This window comes from Musca domestica, unplaced genomic scaffold (assembly GCF_030504385.1).
Source record: "Musca domestica strain aabys unplaced genomic scaffold, Musca_domestica.polishedcontigs.V.1.1 49, whole genome shotgun sequence".
Classification (NCBI taxonomy): Eukaryota; Metazoa; Arthropoda; class Insecta; order Diptera; family Muscidae; genus Musca; species Musca domestica.
The window spans coordinates 4,380,477-4,408,229 of NW_026712344.1; the positions used below are offsets into that span (position 1 = coordinate 4,380,477).

Sequence of the window (27,753 nt, forward strand, 5' to 3'; positions counted from 1 at the left end):
GCATAAATCGACTCAGAAAGTGATTCTATGAAGGTTCTCAAAAGTAACTATGGATCTATCTCGTTTCCTTCTCCATGTTACAAACAAATGCACAAAGACATAATACCCTTACCACTATGTGGTGTAGGGTATAAAAAAAATTGAAATCATATGGTATCATAGCCCTACCTTGATATCATTGTACCATGGTGCATAGGATGGTTTGTATTGAAAATAAGATATATCGGTCCACGTTTTGGTATGGGGACTATAACCGAACTTAATGTTTTTTACTATTTTTGTCAGATTTTTCTATATTTATATTCCGCCAAAAGTCTTTTCTGAATTTGTGAGAATTGTCGAAATCCATTGACCCTTTCTTGAGTTATAAGATTGTATATATTTCGAATTTTTACATAAAATGATGGTAAATTTCACCTGCTAAATATTATCCGCTGACCCCACGAATTAGGAGGTTTCAGCCCAGCCCTAAACTCTAGCCCCATAAAGAGTTGTTTCATTTCTTCCCCTTAATATTTTGCGATCATCTCCATGCAAAGTTTCATGTAACTTCTAAAGTTCAGATTGTAACTACCTCACTCGAAGAAAAAGGGAAAGGAATGTGTAGTTAAGAAAAATAGAGGGCGATAGATCTTTGTAGAGAGATGTAGAAAGAATGGGGAAGAACATCGAAAAAGTTTTTAACTTTAGCACCAGAACCTTTTTGGGAAATGATAGACGACAAAGATATACGTATATGAATGAATACTGAGAGGATAAGTGGAATGTTCCCCGATAGCTAGTAGTCTTTCCTTTGATGGAGCACGACAGTGGCATAAAAGGTTTTCGATCGTTTCATGATCTGCCTCGTCCTCTTAGAGCCTTTAGATGTTAGAATTAGTCTATTTGGACGTACTTGATCGGTGGCCTACAGGATTACTTAAAACAAAGTACCGACGTAGTCCGGGTGGGCTCAGGGGCCCAAGGCCCCTCCGAAATGGAAAATTTTTAGATATTTTGAGACCATTTTTCCTGAAAATAACATTTTTATACCCATAATGGTAAGGGTATTATGTTTTGTGCATTTTTCCGTAACAAGGATAAGGAAGCAAGATAGTTACCATATTTACTTTCATAGAATCATCTTTTGAGTCGATTTATGCAAATCAGTCCGATTTATAGTCGATTTATGCAAATCCGTCCATCTATTCTTGTGTACCAAATGCAGGTCGCATTTATTATCTGATTGGGATAAAATTTTGCAAACAATATTTGTTTGGCCCAAGGTCGAACCCTATTGAAATTAGTGATAATCGAATCAGATTTAGATATAACTTCCATATATCTTCAACCGATTTTGGGTTAGTTGTGCACCAAATGGCTAATCCCAAGTTCAAATTACCTGCATTTTGGTACATCCCACCGAATTCAGTCTAGAAGCAAGTAACTCAAATTTGAAGAAAAAACGACTGAATTCATCCAATAAACCAGTTGGTGTAAATCGGTTCAAATAAGCTATAGCTCCCATATATATGTTTTATCAGATTTGGGGTTTAAAGTCCCTCACTAGCACAATATGCATTCCACAACTATGATATTTGGTGTCAGTTATCAAATACAGCCCTGAAATACCTCTGCCGAATTTTATCAAGATCGGTTGAGATTTGAATATAGGTCCCATTTATATATTCTTAACAGATTTCGGGTTAATTGTGCACCAAATGGCCAATATCAGTCTAAAAGTCCTAAATATTGGTACATGCGACCGAATTCAGTCTAGAAGCAAGAACATCAAATTTGAGGAGAAAAGGGGTTCAGATATAGCTATAGCTCCCTTATGTACATTTCATCCGGTTTGGTGTCTAAGTCCCTCACATTCATAATATGCATTCGACATGATATTTAATATTAGGTACCAAATTTTAGCGAGAACGGCTTAGATTTGGATACAGCTCCCATATATATAATTAATCCCATTTACGGTTTATTGTGCAAATATAGGCTAATATCAGCCCAATTGGAGTGAATTTCGTGACGTTATACATAGTTAAGATTAACAAAACAGAATCAGTGAATCAGTGCGGCCACCTTTAAACATGTAAAAATCCCTTCAAACACACACAAATATTGTCACTTTCCTTTTTTTTTTTTTTTTGTAAATAATATTCTTCATATTTGCCACGATTCCTTTAACAGCAGGGCTGCCAGAGGAAGACTGCTCTACAGAATATCAAGTGCCACAAATGTCTTTTATATTTTATTTACCCGATGTATGCATTCCAAATGAAAATAAAATCAGCCAGACCTAAACTGAAGTCTGCATTGCTTGTGCGAGGAGGCGATGTTCGCCCTGAACAAACAGGTCTTACAGATCCTTACATTCTTCTCCATCATTCAGCTGCAGCATCTTGCAATTGTAAGACGAAAAATTTTCGTCTACACCCAGTTCCAAAGAAGATGTAATATTTTCATATGGAAAAATTATGACAAGTAGAAAGAAAGAAGTGTATAAAAATTGACTACACTGTGATTTAAGTGAGTAATGGTGGCAGTCAGGGAAAAAGCTCCAGCATTTGGCAAGACAGGAGCAAACAGAAAGAAAAAATGATGGGAAAATAAGAAGACCGGAAATTACTTAAACTCAACATAAAGTAATATCGCAGCAATGCAAAGTGGAAACTGAGGCAACAATAACGGCAAAAATGCAAACACTAACCATCGGCAGCTGCAAGGATATGCATTAATGTAGCAACATTTTAATAATAATAACAATAATGGGGTGCGGAGCAGGAAATGTTATGAATATGCAGGGATACCCCGCTGTACCCGCAGTAGCATCGAAATATTTGAATATGTAAGGAGCTTTTTGAATACGCTACATACACACATACACATATGTGATTTCATGAACTAGTTTATGAAATTGTGATTTTTTCCTTCATCTTCCTGACAAATGTAAGTAGGTTCTTAAACTAATTTGAATGTTTGAATTGATGACATTAAATTGCACTTCATAATGTTGGCGAAGTGCAATTTCTCGAAAGATGAAATGATGATATTATTACAATTGCATTTGACTAATGTTAGTTGAGATTGGAATAAAAGCCAAAATCGTTATAGTTTTTTCTTTATACATTAAGAGTTTGTCTTTAGCAGTATTTGTAAAGAGATTCGTCTGTTGAATTAATTTTAGCAGTGAACGCAATTGTATATAGAGCACAGAACTGCTAATTTTCCCTCTGGAGCGAAACTTGCTTGGGAGCAGGTTTGCTTGGAGAGTGAGAGTATTTTTACGGAGTCTACTCTTTACTTTTTTATTTTGTGTGGGAAAACTCCCGAGTCACTCCTGTTTGAAAAATTAATGAGGAGAAGTAGAATCGCTCAAAATAGAACTAAAGTTTGCTCTAAGAGTGGACAAATATTTTGTTTTCTGATTCCTGTGTGTGTGGGGAGATGGGTAAGAGTCGCATAAGAGGTTATCTTGTACAGAAAAATGCAAATACATATAAATATAACAAAAACTAAAAGAGTGGTCGGCTAGAGTAGAATCTACTCCATTTTGAATGAATTTTGCTCCCACTCAAAAACGTGGAAATATGCTCATCGATATGTTTTTGCTCCTAAGAGCACACTCGCTCGAATTCGAATGAGTTTCACCTTTTGAACCAATTTGGGCGAGTTTTTTTTTTTTTTTTTTTTTTTTGAAAAATGTTGTAGGAGTTGTCATTAAAATTGTTTACCATTGTGAGTGTTTGAACTTTCTTCAGGAAATTTGAAATCTTGTGGGAAGTTACCAGAAATACTGGATCAATATACAATATACAGGTGAAATTAACGAACAGCTTATTATATTGTTTACAAGCGTACAAAAGCATTTTGGTGAGAACTTTTAAAAAAAAAGTTATTCGTGAAGGAATTCAAGGTTGATGGTGTGATTTCTTTATATTTGGCTGGAAAACCACAAGTGGTTATCGTTAGAGCACTCCAGCATTTAAATGTAAATAAATCTTTCGTGTCTCGTACCATCGCTCGTTACCGTGATACTGGTAGCTTATCCCGACGTCAAGGAAGTGGGTGGAAGAAAATGGTTAGAAAAGAAATGGCAGAAATGGTTAGAAAAGTAAAGAAGCGACTTGATCGAAATTCGCGTCGCAGTGCCCAAAAAATGGCTCGTGAGCTGAACATATCGCAATATGCGGCAAGTATTAAAAAAATGAGGTCGGTGTAAAGCCATTGAAATTCTTAAAGTGCAAAAACTTACACCGCAACTGAAAGAAAATAGACTCAAAAGAACTAAAGAGTTGCTTCGATGAGCCAAAAGTGGGGAAGTTGTAAACAAACAAAATGATCGTGTTTACTTGCCAAAAAGGTCTGAAAATGTGCACCTTCGGTTGGCCACCAGAACTCAAGCGCCGACCATGGTGATGGTGTGGGCCGCCATAACAGCCGATGGTCGCTCGCCGCTCGTATTAATTGACCGTGGTATCAGAATAAATGCAGAATATTATCGCGAAAATATTCTGGAGGGTGTATTAAAGCTTTGGGCACGCAAACATTTTGGCCGCAAACCTTGGGCATTCCAACAGGACTCAGCTCCATCGCAGTCAGCACGCTCCACCCAAAAATGGTTACAAAATGAAGTTTTTCGCTTCATTACCAGCACCATGGCCACCCAAATCTCCGGATACCAATCCGTTGGACTATTGTGTCTGGAGAATTTTGGAAAGCAAGGTTGGCACTAAAAAATACCAAAGTGTCGATCACCTCAAGCAAGCGCTTCGCTGGAAATGGGTCAAAATACCGCAAAGCAGAATTCGGGCAGCGTGTAACGGTTTCGTTGGCCGTTTGAGGGCCATAATTCGTGCCAAGGATGACTAATTCGAACAAATCTAAACTTATTTTAAAATTTTTTGATTTAACTCAACAAAATTAAAAAAAAAATGTAAAAATTATGGCGTTTGACTTTGTTTCAATTATATATACAAAAAACAGCTCCTTCTCTGGTACTATTTCAATTTTGGTACTATTTACTACTTTTTGTACAATTATAATACACATTTCCAAAACCACCTCCATATCTCAATTTCAGATACCAACAGAGACATCAATATCAAATTTATGGACTTCAGGTCTGTAATTTTCCCCATTACCACATTTAGTACGATTTGGTGCAACTATGATATACATATCCAGCTTCTTCTCTCAACTACAGACACCGGCAGTGACATACTTATCAAATTTCAGGATTTCTGCTCAAATCCTTTACCCCTACCAAATTTAGTATTATTAAGTATTTTTCGAAAAATTATAGCACACATTTCCAAAACCACGTACCTATCTCAATTCCAGATACCAGATCCACAACTAATTTCCGGATTTCAGCTTCATCCTTTCACCCAATACGTAATGTATACCACTCTGTACTTTTTGTTTTCAGATTTTAGTTTCTATCTGTTCAACCAATATTAACTTGTACCAGATATACCACTACTCAGTACTTTTCGTGCACTTGTCGTACTCATTTTCAAAACCACCTCTTTAACGCAAACCTACCCAATACAAAAATTCAGAATTCCAGCATTATCTGTTCACCATAAACCAAACTGTTCCAAATTTAGTACCATTTAGTACACAACAACCTGCAGATATCAAACATGAGCAGCACTCAAGTCTTTAGTGCTATCCGTTCACATTATATCAAAAGGAAAAATGTTAAGAGTTTAGTACCATTTTAAAACTTTTCGTAACCTTAAAGTTTGGTTTTCCAAAAACCCTTTGGTATATCCTGCACTTCAGTGACTGTCATCATTCCAAATCAGAATTCTACCTCTGTCCGATACAAATTATTCAATTTTTTGTACTTTTCGTACCCTTTTAGTGCGAATTTCCAAAAACCCTGACAAAGTAGCAAACGCTTGCTAGTAGTTTATAGGTTTGGCCTCTAAAAATCCACCGTCACAATAAATTTTATAAATCCTCATAGTTATATTCTTGAGTTGACACTTTACGTTATTAATTTATTAGGTATTAACACCAAACAAACAAATGAACGAACGAATCCTATGAAAAATTGTCACAGTTCAAACCGCAAACTGTTGTCAAACATAAATCAAAAATATGCTGTCAACCTTGCTGTTTGTTGTGTCCTTGTTGGTGCCGCCTGCTCTCTATCCCTCTTACATACATACATGCTCGTATGACGACATATTCACTCGTGACTTTCTTGCCGTGCTGCTTGTCAAAAGTTAATAGAAGATTGACACATTAGCCGTTATCCATTAGCTGTGCCGCCGCCAGACAATCAAACGTGATGCGAATGCTGTCTTTCCGTTCGTTGCTTTGGAAAAGTCAATACTGCTGCCGTGCCGCCGTGTTATCTTCATCAGCATTGCTGTCGGCCATTCCCCGCTACAAAATTCCTTGCAAAATTGGATAGAGAACATTTTTTGCCATTTTATATTTATTTTATCTTTTATCATCATCATTCTCTGGTGCGTTTCTGTGGTAATTTCTGTTGGTCTGTAGTTAATTTTTCTCCACTTCTTGGGCATATCTGGCGCCCATTCGCAATCATCAGTCATTCGATATTTAGTTATCATCAGACCAACAGCACCAACATTTATCCAGCTGACAAGAATAAATGTAAACAGCTACACACACGCACAAACATGTGTGGTTGGAGTGTAAAGGAAATGGAATTCGAAGCCGGTTTATGTTATCCTTAAAGAGATAGAAAAAGAATATTAAAAATGGTATTTTGCACAATTTTCTCTGCTCACTCAAAATTAAGTTTTGTTAGGGGCTTATGTAAGTAAGGGTGCGATGGGAATATAAATTTTATAAGACAAAAAATATCTATATACCATAAAAAAGTAGCGAAATATATGACTGACTGACCTAGTATCAACGCCCAGACAATGCTGCTGAAGTTAGAATCTTCAAATTTTGCATCTTGAAATTTTAAAATTTTTGGAAATGTATACTAAAAGGGCACTAAATAAAAAATGTACTTTCATTCGAATACCTGATATTGGACAAACGGAATGAGCTAAAACTCAAAATTTGGAATGAGAGCCAAAATTCGAACTTTAAGGTTACAAAAACTTCTGAACTGGTACTGAACTTCCAAACTGGTACCATTTAGTAATAAGTGAAGGGGTAGGGCTACAAACTTGGTAGGAGAATAAAGTTTGGAACGTAAGTTTGATACATGAAGGTGGTTTGGGAAATGTGTACTAAGTATGTGAACTGTACTAAATTTGGAACAATTTGCTTTAGGGCGGACGGATAAAGCTGCAATTCTTAATTTTGGGTCCCATTTGGAGGTAGGTTTGTGATTAAGAAGTTGTTTTAGAACTGTATGCTACAAGTGCACGAATAGTATTAAACAGAAATATACCGGGTGAGATGACCAACTTCAGACTGCTGTCTTTTTTAAGCCACTCGTCCCACAGCTGTTAAAATTATTCCAGTGGCAGCTCATTATATTGTTTACAAGCGTACAAAAGCATTTTGGAGAGAATTTTCCAGAAAAAAAGTTATTCGTGATTCAATTCAAGCGTGATTGTGTGATTTCTTTATATTTGGCTGACAAACAAGTGGATATCCTTAGAGCACTCCAAAGCAAAGAAAGTAGACTTCAAAGAACTAAGGAATTGCTTCGCTTGGCCGAAAGTTGTGAATTGCCGAATTTTGTTTTCTCCGATGAGAAAACATTCGTTGTCCAGCAATTTGTAAACAAACAAAATGATCGTGCCAAAGAGATCAGCTGACAATGTTTAACTTCGATTTGCCACCAGAACTCAAGCACCGGCCATGGTAATGGTGTGGGCCGCCTTAAAAGCCGATAGTCGCTCTCCGCTTGTAGTAATCGACCGTGGAATCAGAATAAATGCCGATTATTATGGCGAAAATATTCTATATGAAGACGTGGACCTATATGGCCCATTTTCTGTTTTATGCTGCAGTATTTATTACGAACTTTAAATGCCAAATTTGGAACGATTCCGCTAAATAATGTCGCTAAAATCATCAAAATACCGAATATCGGGGGGTACCGTTATATGGGGGCTATATGAAGACGTGGACCTACATGGCTCATTTTTTGACTTATGATGTAGTATCCATTACGAACTTCAAATACCAAATTTGAAACAATTCCGGTGAATAATGTCGTTAAAATCATCAAAATACCGAATATGGGGAGGTACCGTTATATGGGGACTATATGATAACTTTACATTTACGAACTTAACCTGCCTACTGGCAAAATATACATGTGTGCAAAATTTTAGCCTTCTATCTCAATTTGTTCGAAAGATAGCGTGATTACAACAGACAGACGGACAGACAGACACACAGACGGACATGGCTAAATCGTCTTAGAATTTTACGCTGATCAAGAATATATATAATTTTTGGGTCTGACATGAGTATTTCGAGGAGTTACAAACGGAATGACAAAATTAATATACCCTCCATAGTATGGTGGAGGGTATAAAAAAGTAAATCATATGTATTTAACTCTATGCTACAAAAACCTTTGGAAATATCCAAACTTTTCAACTTTTCCCCATAAAACAAAAGTATACTCTTGTCTTCAAACTAGTTTTCCCCGTCAAACTTTTGGGTATATGTCGTACTTTATGTTTGTGATATGTCGGAAGGTAAATATTTACGTTTTGAATTTTTAATTTGCCAAAGGAATCAAATATTTAAATTATGTTTGCCAACGACAACTGTATCGACGCCAACAACAGCAACAACAACGGGACCAACAATGAATAACAAATTCTCACACAACAAAAATGTTAGCACAAAAACAAATAGAACTTCGCTATTGTTGGCACAAAGATAATTCTATTGACTTTTGCAATGAACGAATGGACGAACAAACGATATGATACGACGCACTCGGAGAAATTGTATTTGTATTCAAATTGTGGATATGAAAATTTGGCACATGACGTTGATATGGTCTGCGGACCGTTGCTAAGCATATGGAGGGGGAATAAAGGTGTAATCAGCGCGCTTACTTATTTTCTTCGGTGAGGGAAAACTTCCTTTCCCTTTTATGTTTCTTTAGTAAGAGATTTGTTTAAAGCTCTCCATGTTTTTGTGTGACATGTTCATGCCCCTCGAAAAGCCCAGCAGGTTATTTACAAAAGGCGATTTTTGTTTTGAACAAACAAAGCCGCCCACCAAATACTTTGCAACATTGCCTACGACGTACCAACTGTGACATGTATTTAAAGGAATTAGTTCTCAGATGTCAATTAAAATGAACGGTCTTAAAGGAACGTCACAGTAGAACACTTTGGCTTTGAGTAGATTTATGCTATAGCTACAATAGGCGTAAATGACAAATTAAGATCTACTTATGAGGAAGGGAGAGAGATTTTGCAAAACGCAGTGTACAAGTGAAGAAAATTTAGGTACAAAAAGTTTGGGGTAAAAGCATGACCATGGCTTACAAACCAAGAAAATTGAGTTGAATCGTATACGCAGGATATAAACCTCCGTTATTCTTTAACTATGGAAAAATTAATTTTCCGTAAAATTCCTACAATTTGCGTATGTTTGATGTTTGACCGGTTCTGCCTTCGAAGGCGTACTTTTTGGTAATAAAATATATAAATGGTCAGATAAAGGGTAGGCTATAAGAGTAACTAATATAGAACTACCAAAATTTAATTTATTTTGTTCTAAGCAAATACTCAATATCAAATGATCCAATACCAAAATTCTCATTTGCAGAACCGTTCTGTATCCCAATCCCAACAGTTATCGCAATATAAAATTTTACGGTTTCAGCTATGACCCTTCAACCAATACCAAATTTAGTACAATTTATTACTGTTCGAACAATTATAGCATGCATTTCCAAACCTACCTCCAAATCTCAACCTCAAATACTAACAGTAATTTAAATATTTAATTTCAGAATTTTAACTCTATCCCTTCACTCAATGCCAAAAATAGAACCAATTAGTAATTTTCGTACAGTTATAATACAAATATCCGAAACCATTTCCACGTGCCCAGGCTTCACATGAACAGCGACCCTAATACCAAATTTTTGATTTCAAGCACTATCTGTTCACCTTATACCAAATTGTACCAAAAAAAAGTACCATTTAGTATTATTCATTATCCAAAACCAACTTTAATTCTCAAGCCTACCACCAACAGGGATCCCAATAGGAAAACCTTGAAATTCCAGCTCTATTCCATCACCTAATACCAAATTTAGTACTTTTCATGCATTCCAAAACAATCTCCACATCCCAATCCCAGATAGAAAAAAAGATCTCAATATCAAATTTGGGGATTCCAGCGTTATTCCCTCATTCAATAACCAATTTAGTAGCATTAAGCATTTTTCGTACGATACACATTTCCGAATCCACATCTATGAACAGCGACCCTAAAAAATTACAAGTACTATCTGCTCACCCAATAATTAATTGAAACAAATATTGTATTATTTGGTACTTTTCGTACAATTATATTACCATTTTCAAAAACCACGCCTTAATCAAAAACTAACCATCAAAAGGGACCCTGACACAAAATTTTAAAATTCCAGCTTTATCCGTTCAACCTAAACCAAACTGGCCAAAATTAGTACCATTTGGTGCAGGTCACACACTTAGTACAAAACCACTTTCATTCATATACGACCTTCATATTTTAGAAGTTTAGTACATTTTAGAACTTTTCGTAAGCTTAAGTTCGAATTTCCAGAAATCCTTTGATACATCTATCCTGGGCTCCATCCGAGAATCTCATTCTAAATTTCTCATTTTCGTTTGTCCATTACCAAGTATTAAATTTTAAGCATATTTTAGTACTTTTTGTACCGTTTAAATACGGATTTCTAAAAACCCAGCCTTACCCGCCTACGCACAGATACTGCCACCCTCGTCAAAATTTTGAGATTCTAGCTTTAGCATTTTCTTCTGGGCATTTATTCTAGAACAGCCCGTCAGTTATCTCACTGCTCTTTTATATATGTGCTATCGTACCACTCTTTGTGGCACAACACCCAAAAAAGTTTAACAAAAAAGCTTAATATACCAGTCCCGTATCCCGGCAGATCGTAGTATTTAAATAAAAATAAGTAAAAAAGCAGTAAGTTCGGCCGGGCCGATCTTTGAATACCCTCCACCATTTGGAACGAATTAGAAAATTTTCAAAAATAAAATCCATTAAAAATTCCGTTAAAATCTTTAAAATATCTAATATCGGAAGGTGCCGATATATGGGAGGATAAACGATATTGGGGACCTGTATAGACAGTTACCTTTCAGGGGTCAAAGTGCTCACAAAGAACTCCTTGTGTGGATTTTCAGACAATACCATAGGAAAATATGGCTAAAATAATCAAAATACCAAATATCGGGGGGTACCGTTATATGGGGGCTATACGATATCGTGGACCTATTTAGATAATTTTCTTCCGGGGTATAAAGTACCCACAATAATTTGGATTTTCAGACAATTCCGTTTAAAAATGTGGGTGAAATCATCAAAATACCGTTATATAGGGGGGCTATACGATATCGTGGACCGATATAGCCCATCTTCGAACTTGACTTGCCTGCAGACAAAAGAGGGATCTGTGCAAAATTTTAGCTTCCTATCTTAATTCGTTTAGACTGTAGCGTGATTACAACAGACGGACAGACGTGGCTAAATCGTTTTAGAATTTTACGCTGATCAAGAATATATATACTTTGTTGGGTCTAAAATGATTATTTCGATGAGTTACAAACGGAATGACGAACTTAATATACCCTCCATACTATGTATGGTGGAGGGTATAAAAGATTTGGATGGGAAATCGACAATATTGACTACTTATTTCTGTACCTTCTCACATAGAAATACAAGAACGGTATGAAAAAACGGATAATCAAAGGCTATAGTCGTGCGTGCCGACCATGTGATTCCCTACACCACTATAATAAGTTGAAAGTGCCCTTAGGTCCAAATCCATTAGTAGATACTTTTTTGTGATAATGCCATACAGTCCAGCCAAAAAGTTACCTTCGGTTTTTGACCGGTGACATTTGTCCTATATTTACACTCTCCGACGTGCAGATGAGTTCACTTTCCCACAGGGTAAATATAGGACAAATGTCACCGGTCAAAAACCGAAGGTAACTTTTTGGCTGGACTGTATGGCATTATCACAAAAAAGTATCTACTAATGGATTTGAACCTAAGGGGACTTTCAACTTATTATAGTGTTGTATGGTATGACATGGTCGGCCCGCATGTGATACCCTTTAGCCTAAAACAATAGGCTTAAATTCTGACCCTAACCCTACCTCGCTACAAAATTTCGTGACAACATCCTATGTGCAGGACCAATATTTCGAGGTTTTTCATAATTGTTGGCTCAATCACGCTTTGGACACCCAACACATAGTGATTTAGGGTATAACTAAAAAATTGCTCGCCAAGAGAGGAATCGGCTCGATTTCGAAACAATTTTGCACCCATTCCTAAATGAGAAAAACATGCACACTCATATTCGAGCGACATTGAAAAACTGAGTTTGCTCGATATTTTTTACTCGCGGGAGCGCTACTGATTGAATGAGTGGGTTTTACTCTTTGTTTTAAATTCGAACGAGTTTTTTGAAGTTCTGCTTAAAAGATAGGTTTGTCTGGAACAAACAAAATGCTACACAATAAGGATATTTGCAAGTTCGTACTTCTATAGGTACTAAAAGTACTAATTAGTGCAATGTATTATACCATTGGTAATGAAATGGCCCTAGGAAGCCAGAATAATGAAATTCTGCCTGATAGCCGCGAACGAAATATTGTAGATTTTATATTTGAAAAAACGGATAAGGCTCAAACGCAATTGTCGTCCTATTTTTCCAAAGATATTAGAGCTGTTATTGTGAATTTTTTATGCGATTTTTCTATGATTATTAACGCCACATTTTTATACCCTACAACACTATGTGTTGGGGGTATTATAAGTTTGATTGGGCCAAAAATTATGTAACACCTCGAAATATTGATTTCCCACATAGGAAAGTATATATGGATCTTCCTATCTCGCCGAGCTGAGTCGATCTAGCTATGTATGTCCGTCCGTCCGTCTGTCCATGTTAATTTGTAATCACTCTACAGGTCGCAATTATGGCCCGATCCTCACGAAATTGATAATGGAGGTGGGGTTATGGTCAGAATAGAACCCTATTGCTTTTGGAGATGATCGCATAATATTTAGAGGTTGAAATGGACCAAAAACTGAAAAATTTCCTGATTTTGCAGTTGCTCTACAGGTCGCAATTATAGACCGATCGAAGCGGAAGTTAGCATGCGGCTAAAGCTTGGAGCTGGGCAGAAGTCTTCCTATTTTGATTTTTTTCGGGTAATATTTAGTGGGTGAAATAGACCATAACATTTGTGTTAAATAAACGACAAATTTTCTATTAAACCGCGAATATTTTTAATACCGGCGAAATCACAAATAGACGAACAGGTCAATTCTGACCGTTACGTAGATGCCGATGGTAAATATATCGGTTATATATGGCGAAATATATACAATGTATATATACAAAGGAAGGGGGTTTTAGCTAGAATGCTTATATCTCAAGAATGGCTGGACCGATTTTGACAAATTTTGTCAATTCAGAATGCGCTCTTGGCATAAAAAAAATCTAAAAAATCGCATAAAAAGATCTCAATAATGATGTTAAAAAAGGTTTTGCATTATTTTGTGACATTTTTTTTTATTTTTTCATATTTTTTATCGCATGTGATTTTTTCAATTCGACTTAATATTGATGTATATATTTTGTAATTCTTTTCACCTTACAACATAGATTGGGGTATTATATACAGTCTTCAATTATCGTCCGATTTTATTTAGGGGTTGAAATGAACCAAAAACAGGAAAAAATTCCTGATCACACAATTGAAGCCAATCGACACGCCTGAGAAAAGAGTAAGGACAGGGGAGAACTCTAGCATTTTGGATGACCATTGGATTATATTTAGCTCTAAAATGGAAAAAATGGATAAAATGTGCTCCGTGACATAATTTTTGAAGCGAAATCTTTCAAAATGGATTTGGAGTGTTGTAGGGTATCACATGGTCGGCCCCGCACGACTATAGCCTTTGCTTACTTGTTCAAAATATTTTCATCTTTCAAAGACTTTAAAATAATTTATTTTGAATTTTAAAGAATAAAAAAAGTTTTAATGGTGATTTTCAAAGATTTTTTTCACGGAAAATTGTTCGAGAATTCAAAAAATCAGAAGAAGAGTATGGAACGCTGAAGAATAGCAACTGCAGTATTTATCCTAACCTAACATAGTGTCACAGACCTTTGTTACCAACCCTGTGAAAAGTTGCAAAAGCAATAATTTTCCTCTCCTCCTGCAAACAGCACTCATTATTGTTCGCAATGAAATGCATGACATCAGAAATTTTCTAGAACGCCTTTAGACACATTTTTTTCTCATTTCATTTAACATTTGCCAGTCGGTAGGTGGACACTTATTTAAGAACATTTGCCAGCAACCATTAGCTGTTGTTATAAATCTATGATATATTAGCTCTTACCCATCCCAATGAACCGTACCATCACCATGTCATGGCTTAAAAGATAGATGGAGACCACCCTTCCGCATCAACTTTTAATTTCAGCATAAAAATGCCCACATATATCGAGCCGTTTTGTCTGACGTCTATTCGACGTCATTGGTTATTGGCTTTTTCAAGTGTTGTGTTGGCTGCAATTCCTTATGGCTGGGCAACAAAAAAAAAAACTTTTTTGATGTCCGCCCCTATAAAATGCTTGCGAGTCCATTGATGTTGGTCCGTATTTATGGCTTTGCAATGCAGTTAATTTTTTTCGTAGTTGTTCCCAATTGTGTTTTACTTTTTTTTCCATTTTCGTTGTTTTATCCTCTTTTTGCAAACTTTTTATGGAGGGGGGAAAATAAAAGTTTGTTTTTATGTGTCTCTGGCGTTATATTGCCAAATTGTTGTGACAGGCATTGTTCGAATCGTAAATATATGAGATTATTGACATCGCTTTCAATATGTTGATTTGTCAAATGCACTTTGTTGCTTTTTCTGTTCTATTTCATTATGTTTTTCTCCCTTTTTTTTCTGTTTGCTTTGCAATTGACAAAAGGGTTGAAGTCCGTAACTCCTTCCACTTCGGTCTTTGACACAGGGTGTGTTTTATTGTGTATTCAATTGCCTCTGTATGGGTAATGCAAATCATATGTTGTCGTATTTATTGAAATGCAAGCAAGCAACCCTTCCGCCAGTCCTCAAGTTGATTTTCCAAAAAATAAAACATAAACGTCCAGATGTCCAATTAGTTGGACATCACATTTTTTGTCAGTAAAAAGGGTTCTGCTTGCTACTGACCGCTTATGTACAACGAAATTTCGTTTTTCGGAAAGGACACATTTTATTGTTGTAATAAAAATAATAATTACAAAAATTGTATCCATTTGGAAGAGTTAACTCCTGCTTGCTGATAATTAAGAAATTAAATATTTAAAGGGTAAATGTATAACAATAAATGGAAAAAGTATTAGGTATGTGCTGCTTTTTATACCCTACAACACTATGTGTTGGGGGTATTATAAGTTTGATTGGGCCAAAAATTATGTAACACCACGAAATATTGGTTTCCCACATAGGAAAGTATATATGGATCATCCTAGCTCGCCGAGCTGAGTCGATCTAGCTATGTATGTCCGTCCGTCCGTCTGTCCGTCTGTCCGTCTGTCCGTCTGTCCGTCTGTCCATGTTAATTTGTAATCACTCTACAGGTCGCAATTATGGCCCGATCTTCACGAAATTTGGAATGGAGGTCGGGGTTGGGCCAGAATAGAACCCTATTTCTTTTTGAGATGATCGCCAAATGTTTAGGGGTTGAAATGGACCAAATACTGAAAAAATGTCGGATTTTGCAGTAGCTATACAGGTCGCAATTATAGACCAATCGACGCGGAATTTCGCATGTAGCTAGAGTTTAGGACGGGGAAAAAGGCTACCAATTTGGGTGGTCATCGGATAATATTTAGCGGGTAAAATAGACCATATATTTTGTGTTGAAAAAATTCAACATTTTTCATTAAACCGCGAATATTTTAAATCCCGGCGAAATCACAAAGCCATGACAAAGTTACTTCTGACCTTTACATTGATGTTAACATCCAACAAATCGGATATATAGCAAAATATGTTCGATATATATGTCTATCAAAGAAGATATGCTTGAAAGATCCCTTATATGTCGAGAACGGCTGAACTGATTTCGACAGTTCTCATTAATTCAGAATGGCCTCTTGGCAGGAAAGAAAAACCGTCTAAAAAAATCGCATAAAAATATCTCTCTAAAGATGAAAATATTGATTTTGTAAAATTTTCTCATATTTTTTCAATTTTGTCATATTTTTGGCATATTTTCATTTTGAATTAAACATTTGGTAATATTTCTACAGCTAACAAAACTAAGTAGTTATGACATCAGAATATCATATACAGATCGCATTTATGGCCCGATCCTTACGAAATTTTGCATGGGGATAAGATGAGGGCCAGAATAGAAACCTACTCTTTTTGGAGATGATCGCCATATATTTAGGGGTTGAAATGGACCAAAAAACTGCAAAATTGTCGGCAGGTCGTAATTATCGCCCGATCATCGCGCACATTTGAAAGGGGGACATTGCGAAAGCCAAGCAGTTTTGGATGGCCATCCAAAAATATTCAATGTGTGAAATAGTTTGGCAACTTTTGTAGACTAAATACGAAAATGTCCATTCCAGAGACTTTTTCGAGAACAGGAAAGACGCACTTCTGACAATTTCGTTAACGAATATAGTCAAATGTCTGTATCTCATATAGATGCGTTTCAGTCAAAAACCAATAATAAATGTTAATCTTTTGCCACTTCTGAGAGATTATAGGTCTTTGGGAAATATTCGTTCCAGATCTACGAAGAGCATTTAAGTGCAACATCTACCAATGAGTTGGAAATGAGCAAATTAGTTTAAGTTGCTATTATTCGAAAATTAGAGAACGAAACCTGATGGTCTTCTTTTATAATTTGTCACAATATCTTGTGGAATTCTTTCGAGTATCTCGCCTATATAAAATGTATCGTTTATTATAGTGTTGTAGGGTATTCAACGGTCGGCCCCGCTCGACTGTAGCCTTTGCTTACTTGTTCAATATGTGGATATAAATTAACATTGAAGAAAAAAAAATGAGAACGATATCGAATTTTTCAAGGGCTATAACAGTATCCCCGTAGTAATCCCAGATTATATTTTTCGTTTGCCAAGACTACAGCGGGATGAAATCGTGGATTTTAAGAGAATTTATCTTTAAGTTCTTTCAAGGACTTTTTGAATATTATTTCAAGGACTTGTAAAGCAATAATATTTTTTTTTTTTTTTTTTTTGAAGGACTATGAGACTCTTAAACGTGGATTGTTAAAGAATATTTTTTCAAGGACTATAAGACTCATAAACGTCGATTTTTGAAGAGCATTTTTTCAAGGAATATAAGACTCATAAACGTAGACTTATTTAAGAATATTTTTTCAAGGGCTTTAAGACTCATAAACGTGGACTTTTTTAAGAATATTTTTTCAAGGACTATATAACTCAAAAACGTGGACTTTTTTAAGAATATTTTTCTAGGACTATGAGACTCATAAACGTGGATTTTTAAAGAATATTTTTTCAAGGACTATAAGACTCATAAACGTGGATTTTTAAAGAATATTTTTTCAAGGGCTATAAGACTCATAAACGTGGCCTGTTTAAATAATATTTTTTCAAGGACTATAAGACTCATAAACGTCGATTTTTGAAGAGCATTTTTTCAAGGACTATTAGACTCATAAGCGTGGACTTTTTCAAGAATATTTTTTCAAGGACGATTAGACTCAACAAGTGGACTATTCTAAGAATATTTTTAATGGACTATAAGACTCATAAACGTGGACTTTTTTAGGAATATTTTTTCAAGGACTATAAGACTCATAAACGTGGACTTTTTTAAGAATATTTTTTCAAGGACTATAAGACTCATAAACGTGGACTTTTTAATAATATTTTTTCAAGGACTATACGAGTCATAAACGTGGACTTTTTTAAGAATATTTTTTCAAGGACTATAAGACTCATAAACGTGGACTTTTTTAAGAATATTTTTTCAAGGACTATAAGACTCATAAACGTGGACTTTTTTAATAATATTTTTTCAAGGACTATACGAGTCATAAACGTGGACTTTTTTAAGAATATTTTTTCAAGGACTATAAGACTCATAAACGGGGACTTTTTTAAGAATATTTTTTCAAGGACTATAAGACTCATAAACGAGGACTTCTTTAAGAATATTTTTTCAAGGGCTATAAGACTCATAAACGTGGACTTTTTTAAAAATATTTTTTCAAGGACTATAAGTCTCAAAAACGTGGACTTTTTTAAGAATATTTTTTCAAGGACTATAAGACTCATAAACGTGGACTTTTTTAAGAATATTTTTTCAGGGACTATAAGACTCATAAACTTGGACTTTTTTAAGAATATTTTTTCAGGGACTATAAGACTCATAAACTTGGACTTTTTTAAGAATATTTTTTCAAGGACTATAAGACTCATAAACATGGATTTTTAAAGAATATTTTTTCAAGGACTATTAGACTCATAAACATGGATTTTTAAAGAATATTTTTTCAAGGACTTTAAGACTGATAAACGTGGACATTTTAAGAATATTTTTTCAGGGACTATAAGACTCATAAACGGGGACTTTTAAGAATATTTTTTCAGGGACTATAAGACTCATAAACTTGGACTTTTTTAAGAATATTTTTTCAGGGACTATAAGACTCATAAACGGGGACTTTTTATACCCTACAACACTATGTGTTGGGGGTATTATAAGTTTGATTGGCCCAAAAATTATGTAACACCTCGAAATATTGGTTTCCCATATAGGAAAGTATATATAGATCTTCCTAGCTCGCCGAGCTGAGTCGATCTAGCTATGTATGTCCGTCCGTCCGTCTGTCCGTCTGTCCGTCTGTCCGTCTGTCCATGTTAATTTGTAATCACTCTACAGGTCGCAATTATGGCCCGATCTTCACGAAATTTAAAATGTAGGTGGGGTTAATGTCAGAATAGAACCCTATTTCTTTTGGAGATGATCGCCAAATGTTTAGGGGTTAAAATGGACCAAATACTGAACAAATGTCGGATTTTACAGTAGCTATACAGGTCGCAATTATAGACCAATCGACGCGGAATTTCGCATGTAGCTAGAGTTTAGGGCTGGCAAGAAGCCTACCAATTTGGGTGGTCATCGGATAATATTTAGCGGGTAAAATAGACCATATCTTTTTTGTTGAAAAAATTCAAAATTTTTCATTAAACCGCGAATATTGTAAATCCCAAAGAAATCACAAATCCATGACAAGGTTACTTCTGACCTTTACATTGATGTTATTATCCAACAAATCGGATATATAGCAAAATATGTGCGATATATATGTCTATCAAAGAAGATATGCTTGAAAGATCTCTTATATGTCGAGAACGGCTGAACTGATTTCGACAGTTCTCATTAATTCAGAATGGCCTCTTGGCAGAAAACATAAAACGTCTAAAAAATCGCATAAAAATGTCTCTCTAAAGATGAAAATATTGATTTTGTAAAATTTTCTCATATTTTTTCCATTTTGTCATATTTTTGGCATATTTTCAATTTGAATTAAACATTTGGTAATATTTCTACAGCCAACAAAACTAAGTACTTAGGATATCAGGATATCATATACAGATCGCATTTATGGCCCGATCCTTACGAAATTTTGCATGGGGATAAGATGAGGGTCAGAATAAAAGCCTACTCTTTTTGGAGATGATCGCAATATATTTAAGGGTTGAAATGGACCAAAAAACTGCAAAATTGTCAGCAGGTCGTAATTATGCTGGTTAACGCTGTTTTCGTTGAAGAATATAGTCAAATGTCTGTATCTCATATAGATGCGTTTCAGTCAAAAAGCAATAATAAATGTTAATCTTTTGCCACTTCTTAGAGATTATAAGTCTTTGGGAAAGATTGGTTCCAGATCTAGGAAGACTACTTATGTGCAACATCTACCAACAAATTGGAAATGAACAAATTAGTTTAAGTTGCTATTATTCGAAAATTAGAGAACGAAACCTTATGGGTATCTTTTATTATTTGTCACAATATCTTGTGGAATTCTTTCGAGTATCTCGCCTATATAATCTGTATCGATTATTATAGTGTTGTAGGGTATTCAACGGTCGGCTCCGCTCGACTGTAGCCTTTGCTTACTTGTTTAAGAATATTTTTTCAAGGACTATAAGACTCATAAACGTGGACTTTTTAAGAATATTTTTTCAAGGACTATAAGACTCATAAACGTGGGCTTTTTTAAAAATATTTTTTCAAGGACTATAAGACTCATAAACGTGGACTTTTTTAAGAATATTTTTTCAAGGACTATAAGACTCATAAACGTGGACTTTTTTAGGAATATTTTTTCAAGGACTATAAGACTCATAAACGTGGACTTTTTTAAGAATATTTTTTCAAGGACTATAAGACTCATAAATATGGACTTTTTCAAGAATATTTTTTCAAGGACTATAAGACTTAAAAACGTGGACTTTTTTAAGAATATTTTTTCAAGGACTATATAACTCATAAACGTGGAATTTTTTAAGAATATTTTTTCAAGGACTATAAGACTCATAAACGTGAACTTTTTTAAGAATACTTTTTCAAGGACAATAAGACTCATAAACGTGGAGTTTTTTAAGAATATTTTTTCAAGGACTATAAGACTCATAAACGTGGACTTTTTTTAAGAATATTTTTTCAAGGACTATAAGATCCATAAATGTGTATTTTAAGAGAATATTCTTTCAAGGACTATAAGACTCATAAACGTGAACTTTTTTAAGAATATTTTTTCAAGGACTATAAGACTCATAAACGTGGACTTTTTAAGAATATTTTTTCAAGGACTATAAGACTCATAAACGTGGACTTTTTAAGAATATTTTTTCAAGGACTATGGACTTTTTTAAGAATATTTTTTCAAGGACTATAAGACTCATAAACGTGGACTTTTTTAAGAATATTTTTTCAAGGACTATAAGACTCATAAACGTGGACTTTTTTAAGAATAGTGTTTCAGGAACTATAAGACTCATAAACGTGGATTTTTAAAGAATATTTTTTCAAGGACTATAAGACTCATAAACGTGGACTTTTTTAAGAATACTTTTTCAAGGACTATAAGACTCATAAACGTGGACTTTTTAAGAATATTTTTTCAAGGACTATAAGACTCATAAACGTGGACTTTTTAAGAATATTTTTTCAAGGACTATAAGACTCATAAACGTGGACTTTTTTAAGAATATTTTTTCAAGGACTATAAGACTCATAAACGTGGACTTTTTTAAGAATAGTGTTTCAGGAACTATAAGACTCATAAACGTGGATTTTTAAAGAATATTTTTTCAAGGACTATAAGACTCATAAACGTGGACTTTTTAAGAATATTTTTTCAAGGACTATAAGACTCATAAACGTGGACTTTTTAAGAATATTTTTTCAAGGACTATAAGACTCATAAACGTGGACTTTTTAAGAATATTTTTTCAAGGACTATAAGACTCATAAACGTGGACTTTTTTAAGAATATTTTTTCGGGGACTGTTAGACTCATAAACGTGGACTTTTTTAAGAATATTTTTTCAAGGGCTTTTATGGTCAATAACGTGGACTTTTAAAGAATATTTTTTCAAGGGCTTTTATGGTCAATAACGTGGACTTTTAAAGAATATTTTTTCAAGGACTTTTTTAGCGTGGATATTTTTAACAAGGACTTTTAGGGTCATTAACGTTGATTTTTTAAGATTATTTTCCAAGGAATCTGGATTTTTTAAAGACTATTTTCCAAGGACTCCTTTAACATTAACGTAACGATACCAGTCATGAGCGGTGATCTTTAAATAATATCTTCTTAGGCCTTTTTGAACTATAAATAATATTGACGAATATTCCCTACTTTTTTAATATCTTAACACTAGCAAGTGCCAACCACATCGTCTACGAAAAGTCCACCTTAAAATTCTAGATTCGTTCCACCAGTTAATTTTAGTATTCACAATTCGTTCATTATTTCTTGGACAAAATTTCCAAACAAAACTGTACATCATACTAAATTTTCAGCTGCACTAGTTCGATAACACTGTATTTATATTCAAGTTTTTCCTTTATCGATATGGATGATCGAACAATGATTAATTTTTGCACTAAAAAGTCTTCAAAATCGTTCGTTTTTAGGTTTACGAAGAGCATATTATTTAAAACCTTTGCACAATGGTTCCACAACCAATTTTTCTGGCAAAAACTATTTCAACGTCTTTTCCAAAACCAGTTCCTTCTCTCACCTACTGAGAGAGAATTCCAGCTCTCTCTCCTCATCCAACATATTTAGGAGTACGCATTCTCAAAACAATATTCATATCTCATCCTCAGATACCAACAGTGACAAAATTTAGTACCATTTAGTCCAATAATAGAACGCATTTACAAAGTCAGCTCCGTCTCTCAACTCAAGACGCCATCAAAGATATCTATATCAAATTTCGGCATACCTGGTCTAGACCTTCAGGATTTCATCTCTATCCCTTCACCTAATATCATATTTTGTACAATTTAGTACTTTTTTGTGCAGTTATACTACACATTTCCAAAACCACCGTCATATCATATCTTAATCTCACATACCAACAGAAACCTCAATATCAAAATTCGGGATTCCACCTTCTACACCTTCCCCCAATACCCAATCTAGTACCACTTAGTACTTTTTAAACAATTATAGTACACATTTCCAATACCACCTCCATATCTTAACCTGGGGACTACGGTGGCGTTAATATCAAATTTTAAAATTTCACCCAATACCCAATTTAGTACCACTTTGTACTTTTTGAACAATTATAGTACACATTTCCAATATCACTTCCATATCTTAACAGCAGTCACCTTCAGTGACGTCTATATCAAGTTTCAAAACTCCAACTTATTCCTTCACCCAATACCAAATTTGCTACTATTTAATACTTTTCGTACAATGTCAAATCCAGATACCAACGGAGACCTCAATATCAAATTTGAGGATTCCACCTATATCCCTTGACTGAATACCAAAATTGGTAGCATTTAGTACGTTTCGTACAAATATAAGAGACATTTCCAAACCACTGCCAAATCTCAGATATACCGTCAGTAATCTAAATATCAAATTTCAGAATTTTGTCTCTATTCCTTTACCACATAATAAATTTAGTACCATTTATTATTTTTCAGACGATTGTAGAACACAGTTCCAAAATTACATACATATGTCCAGGCTACATTTGAATGCGGACCCTAATTCCACATTTCAGATTTCAAGCACTGTATGTTAACCCAATAGCAAATTGTACCAAATATGCTTCTATTTCATACCCATTTCCAAAACCACTTCTTTACCAACTAAACTGTTCCAAATTTAGTACCATTTAGTACTAAATTCCAAAACCACCTTCATTTATTAAACTTATTTTCCTTGATTCTCATACCGAATTTCACGTTTTTTGCACTATCTGTTCACAAAATACCACATGGTATCATTTTAGAAGTTTAGTACCATTTTAGAACTTTTCTCAACCTTAAAATTCGTATTTCCAAAAAAATAGTTGCAGCATTTCATTTGTCCAATACATCAAGTTTTTAGTGCATTTTGGTACTTTTAGTATATTAAATATATTCAAAAACCCATCCTTATCTGACATCTTCGGACCAAGGCTGACCCAAGCGCAAAATTCAAAGCATCAGCCGTTTTTATACCCTACACCACAAGGTGGTCAGGGTATTATGTCTTTGTGCATTTGTTTGTAACAGGCAAAAGGAAACGAGATAGACCCATAGTTCCTTTTGATGATCTGCATAGAATCACATTCTGAGTCGATTTATGCATGTCCGTCCGTCCGTCTGTCCATGTATTTTTTTAAACAAAGTACAGTTCGCATTTATTTCCCTATCCAGATGAAATTTTGCACAAATCATTTGTTTGGCCCAAGGACGAACCCTATTGAAATTGGAGATAATCGGTCAAAATTTAGATATAGCTCCCATATATATCTTCGTCCGATTTGCCTTTTATTATGCACCAAACGTGTAATATCAGCCCGAATAGTATGAAATTGGCACATACAACCAAATTATGCCTGAAAATAAGTATGCCAAATTTGATCGAAAGCGGTTCAGATATAGCTATAGCTCCCATATATATTGTTCATCCGATTTGTTATTTTTGTCCTCCGCAGCCGTAATATGCACTCTGTAACAACAATATTTGGGGAAATATATCAAATACATCTCAGAAATACATTTGCTAAATTTTATCGAGATCGGTTCAGATTTGGATATAGCTCCCATATATAACTTTGTCCGATTTACCTTTTATTGTACACCAAACTTCTAACATTTGCCCAAATTGCATGAAATTTGGCACTTACGACCGAATTGAGTCTAGAAGCTAGTATGTCAAATTTGGTGAAGATCGGTTCACATATAGCTATAGCTTCCATATATACTGTTCATCCGATTTGTTATATTTGTTACCCACAGCCGTAATATGCACTCCGTAACAACGATATTCAGAGAAATATATCAAATACAACTCAGAAATATATTTGCCAAATTTTATCGAGATTGGTTCCGATTTGGATATAGCTCCCATATATATTTTTATACGATTTCAAATTAATTGTGCACCAAATTGTCAATGCAAGTCCGAATTTAAAAGATACAAATGCTTCGGCATGTTTAGCCCTTTGAACTTTAAATTATAATAATAATCATAGCGTGTATGATTGAATTCTCCCATAAAAACTTTTAAGTGTTATGCGCAGCTCTACTAAACTAGCAAAGTGGTGTAGGGTATCATAAAGTCGGCCCCGACCGAATTTAAGACCTTCCTTACTGGTTATATATAGATTACATCTTATAACAACTCATTAAAACATTTCTTCTTTTCCATTATGTTTTAGTTGAACCTGAAGAAAACAATGAAAACGAATCTAACAGCGGTGAGGATGACGAGGAGAACGAGGAAATTGAAGGTAAGATTCATAACTGAATAAAAATGTCATATTTTAAATTGAAATATTCATAATTAGCCTCTACAATGTTTTTGAAAGATATCCCATAAAAAATTTCAAATTTAAATTTAAATTAAATTTTTTTCTTCCACAGATAACCATGTTGTTGAGAAGACTTTTAAATTCGATGACTTTGCTAAAAGGTAAGTTGGTGGTATTCGTGACTTTAGTTTTTTTTTTCTTCCTTCTTGCCAAATCATTTGCAGCACATATCTTAAAGTCAGTTTTTTTTTAATGGCCAGTGATTTATGAACTCCTAAACAAATTAGTAATATCGTTTTTTTTTTTTTTTTTGGTCTTATTATTTTACTCTCTCCTGCCTTTTGTGGGTGGTGTGTTTGATTCTGTCTTCTGCTCGGGTCTAATTTCCTTAACCTAATTTGCAGTAATTTTTTAAAACTCAAATTACAAACATCACTTTTTAAACGCCTATTTGGCATTTGCCAGTAACGTTCACTCTAATTACGCCCGTTTCATAAATGAGGGTGTAATTTTTCTCTTCGCCATTAACGTCTTTTGTGCCGACGTTCGTCCTTTATGCCTTTCCTTTCGTCATACATCCGGTCGACGGCACACAAATAAAACGAAGACTTTAGATTTTTTAACGGTACAAATGAAATAGAATAGAAGAAGAAAAAACCCAGCAAAGGCCTGGAAACGGGTTCGACATTAAATTTTCCTTGTTTAAATTCCTTAAGTCCTTTTAAGGATTTCGCTGTGTGTTTCGATGGGCATAGCAAAAGGCATAAAACACACAGTCATAGGCAGGCAGGCAGACAGACAGACGCAAACAAAGTGGCGGCACCAACTAGAAAAAAGCGAAAGGCTTAAAGCTATATGCCACCATGAGATTTTCCTAAGAATGAAAGCAAAAACAACAACAACAACAAATAAACCAAAATTGCTGCCTGTGGCAGGAGTATGGAAAAACTTTTGATTTCTATGGGGGCGTCATCTGTCGCTATTTAATTTGTCTTTTTCAAAGTCAGTTTCGCTTCGTAAAAGAACGCTAATGCTTTCAATTGTAATTAGTTGCCAAAAGCAGACAACTATGAATGAAAGACGTTCCGATCGAAATAGGTCGCTGGTTTTTGTATGGGTAGAAGTTGCCAGACTCAGATTTAAGATTTTGGACGGGAATATTTTTTTTTGGGAAATTCTACCAAAAGTTGACTCAAATGAAAAAATAAGAACAATTTAAAAAGTATTAGACGATTTTGCCAACAGATGTGTACCCTGTTTTGACTTACATTATGTTTATTCAAAATAATGACCCTTTATAGAGAAAATACCGAGAAAGTGGCCCAATATTATCCATTTCTCATCTGAACTAACTTTGATATAAATGTCACAAACTTGCCCGATTCGGATTTGATAGACTACTTCCTTCACTTTAGTTGAGATATTTGATATTTTTTGGAAAATCTTGAAATATGCGTTAGGTACCAGATTTATTGGACCAAAGCATTTCAATTCAGGTAATACTGATAAATTTATTAGTATTGGAAAATTTGAGGGAAATCGAAAATCTGGTATTTTGTACATGAAAAGAGATATATGAATTGCAACCAGTGAGCCTTTGTGGAAGAGGTATCAGAAGGGGGTAAACCGATATCTATAGGTTTCACAACGAAACTTCATTAATAAAAATATTAGTATACATGACATTTTAAGAGAATCTGATGCTTATTTCGCGTTTTATGAGAGATATATATATACAATCTTGACCGGTTATGGGTAATGTACCAGAAGGAAGAGACCGATATATCATACTTTTATACCAGATCTTATGTATAAATAAAAATATTACAATGTGTGAAATTTTAAGACAATCGGACTCTTAATTCACATTTTATAAGAGTTATAATTGTTCCAAATTTGGACCCTCTGTGGGGGAGGTTCTTGATGGATATTGACCATTTTCGCACTGACGCAAATATTAGGATGGGCAAAGTTGGAGTTAAATCGGATTATCGTTTCTCTTTCTGTGCAAAAAATATTTTTTTTTTTTTTTTGAAAATTTCGACCTTTTGTTGGGGACGTACCAGAAGGAGTGAACCGATATTGCCCATCTCGGAACTCGATCTAAGTTTGACAAAAATATTACGAGGTATCAAGTTTGGAACTCCCTTCCAGAGTTATCGTGCACACCAGCCAGATAGATGGACGGACGGACATCGCTAGATTGACTCCAATTGTCCTGAATCGGATTTGGTCCAAAGAGGCCTAAGGTCTAAAACCGTTGTTTCGATGAGGCACGTTTTGGGCGTATCGAATGATATACAGGGTGAAATAAAAAACTGCAACAAAGTCAAATGACATATTTTTTTACACTTTTTTTGAATGAAATGATTTTATTGAATGAAAGCAAAAAATGTCGGAAATAGCATCAAAATTCGGAATAAGTTTAGATTTGTTCGAATTGGTCACCTTTGGCACGAATTACGGCCTTCAAAAGGCCAATGAAACCGTACACACTGCCCAAATGTTGCTTTGT

The 27,753-nt window shown here is 34.7% G+C and overlaps 1 protein-coding gene across 1 annotated transcript in view; it reads left to right on the forward strand.

The window, feature by feature from the left end:
• Positions 1–27,753, forward strand: part of LOC101888435 (protein timeless homolog) — a 697,464-nt gene that overhangs the window by 630,638 nt on the left and 39,073 nt on the right. Inside the window, exons 12-13 of the mRNA XM_059128021.1 lie at positions 25,146–25,217; positions 25,351–25,399. Of these exons, the coding sequence (XP_058984004.1) occupies positions 25,146–25,217; positions 25,351–25,399 (121 nt within the window). The remainder of the gene's footprint in view (positions 1–25,145; positions 25,218–25,350; positions 25,400–27,753) is intronic.